The following is a 2236-nucleotide window of genomic DNA, read 5'->3' as shown; positions in this document are numbered from 1 at the left end:
CAACTAACGTACTACACCACCCGAGGCGGTAACACATGTTCACACATTTTCACACTTTCTTGCTTGCATAACATCCTTCCTGTCACACACGACCTCACTTCAATCCTTTGCCTACTGCGGCTTCCCACCTTAACAAAATTATCTTAAGCTAGCGTAGCTAATAATTTTGAAAGACAACACTGGTACCATACAGTAAAGTTTCTTAATACGTGCAGCTTAATTCTAGCTAGGTAAATTTGCTTTCTCAAATAACATGATGCCTTTACTTAGACCAACAAAGAACGAGCATTTCACTTCGTTATAGTTTAGATATTTACTATTAATCCAATAGAGGAGGAAACGAGAAAGACGAAAAAGTTATTCCAGTCTTCACAGCACCTCAAACTCCCTCCCTGCCTTAACATGGATTAAATACCTCAGCTCGTAGCTTATCCAAGAACAAACGTACATCAAAGGGAAATACGGCAGGGCGGCAGCTACTGTGGTGTGTGAATTACTCTAGTCGGCGTTTGCAGCTGAGAGACCGAGACGTGTAGCGGCGAGACAGAGAATAGTAGGAAGGCAATAGAAAGGATGAATAAATGCGTAAACGGATACAGATAGGCTCAATAAGACGGATGAAAGAGAGAGAGAGAGAGAGAGAGAGAGAGAGAGAGAGAGAGAGAGAGAGAGAGAGAGAGAGAGAGAGAGAGAGAGAGAGAGAGAGAGAGAGAGAGAGAGAGAGAGAGAGAGAGAGAGAGAGAGAGAGAGAGTGTAAGCCAAAATGAAAGCAAACGGACATAAGACCTGAAAAAAAAAATTCAAATATAGAAAAGTGAAAGAAAATACAGGAAATGAAATACAACACAGTTTCTTGTGAGTCTTGAAGGACTAGAGAAACAATTATCGTGAGAGCTGCCGAATGCGAGAAATAAATAAGAAAAAGAAATACACAAAAAGGAAATACACTACATAAAAAAACGTCGAGAGACAATAGGAAAGAAGGAAAGAAAACATCGAAAGGAACACAACAACACCAAGAACACACACACACACACACACACACACACACACACACACACACACACACACACACACACACACACACACACACCAAAAAAAGGGGTAAACAAATAAAAAGACAAAAGAATACCAGAATACCCCCAAAACAACGGCCTACAAAACAACAGAAAAGAGAAACGCGAAATTGAAAACCACCAGAAAAAAAAATATATATATATATATATATATATATATATATATATATATATATATATATATATATATATATATATATATATAAAGAGAGAGAGAGAGAGAGAGAGAGAGAGAGAGAGAGAGAGAGAGAGAGAGAGAGAGAGAGAGAGAGAGAGAGAGAGAGAGAGAGAGAGAGAGAGAGAGAGAGAGAGAGAGAAAGACCTGAAATACTGAAAGAAACACAAATAAAAAAGAAACACAAGGATGCACACACACACACACACACACACACACACACACACACACACACACACACACACACACACACACACACACACACACACACACACACACACACACACACACACACACACACACACACACAACACACACACACACACACACACACACACACACACACACACACACACACACACACACACACACACAGAGTCCGACTAACTAAGAGACCTCCAAACGCACACACCACCCAGAGAGTCAAAGACAGACCGACAGACCGAGAGGAAGGCCGAGGAGTGACCGCCTGCAGCTGGCCTCGAGGGGGGCTGAAGCACACTCCTGGCGGCTCTCGCAGGGACACGGTGGCCGGCGAGGCTCAATGTGGCCCAGAAATCTAATTCAGGGGATGGTGGTCGCGGCGAGGGCCCATTATGCCTCCCTGATGGTGTGTTGAGCCCGCCACCACCACCACCACCACCACTGCTACCACCACTACCACCACCGACAGCCCACTCTGACCTCTCTATTCCTCTCTTCCTATCATGTTCCTTTGCCTTTTTCTCCCTGCTTTCTCTCTTCTCGTGTCTTTCTTAGGTTTTTGGTTTACTAGTTCTGATTTCCTTTCCTCTTTTCACTTTTTTCTTTCTTTTCATCATCCTTTTTTTTATTTGTATTTTGCTTGATTTTCTTTTTTTTATTTTGCTTTTTTCTCTTTCTTGAATGTTCTTAGCTCTCCAATTTTGTCAATCTATTTAATATCTTTTTTCACTGTTTCCATTTTCTTTATCTATTTTTTTTTCTTGTGCCTGTCTTCCCTATT

The 2236-nt window shown here is 41.7% G+C and overlaps 1 protein-coding gene across 1 annotated transcript in view; it reads left to right on the top strand.

Annotated features, from left to right (window-relative positions):
- LOC123519762 (cilia- and flagella-associated protein 251-like) overlaps positions 1 to 1814 on the top strand; it is a gene marked incomplete at its 5' end in the record, with an annotated part of 4948 nt that extends 3134 nt beyond the window's left edge. Inside the window, one exon of the mRNA XM_045281267.1 lies at positions 1671 to 1814. Within this exon, the coding sequence (XP_045137202.1) occupies positions 1671 to 1814 (144 nt within the window). The remainder of the gene's footprint in view (positions 1 to 1670) is intronic.
- Positions 1815 to 2236: the final 422 nt, after the last annotated feature.

This window comes from Portunus trituberculatus, chromosome 46, assembly GCF_017591435.1.
Source record: "Portunus trituberculatus isolate SZX2019 chromosome 46, ASM1759143v1, whole genome shotgun sequence".
Lineage (NCBI taxonomy): Eukaryota > Metazoa > Arthropoda > Malacostraca > Decapoda > Portunidae > Portunus > Portunus trituberculatus.
Note: the sequence above shows the minus strand (reverse complement) of the source record. Positions and strands in the feature narration are given on the sequence as shown.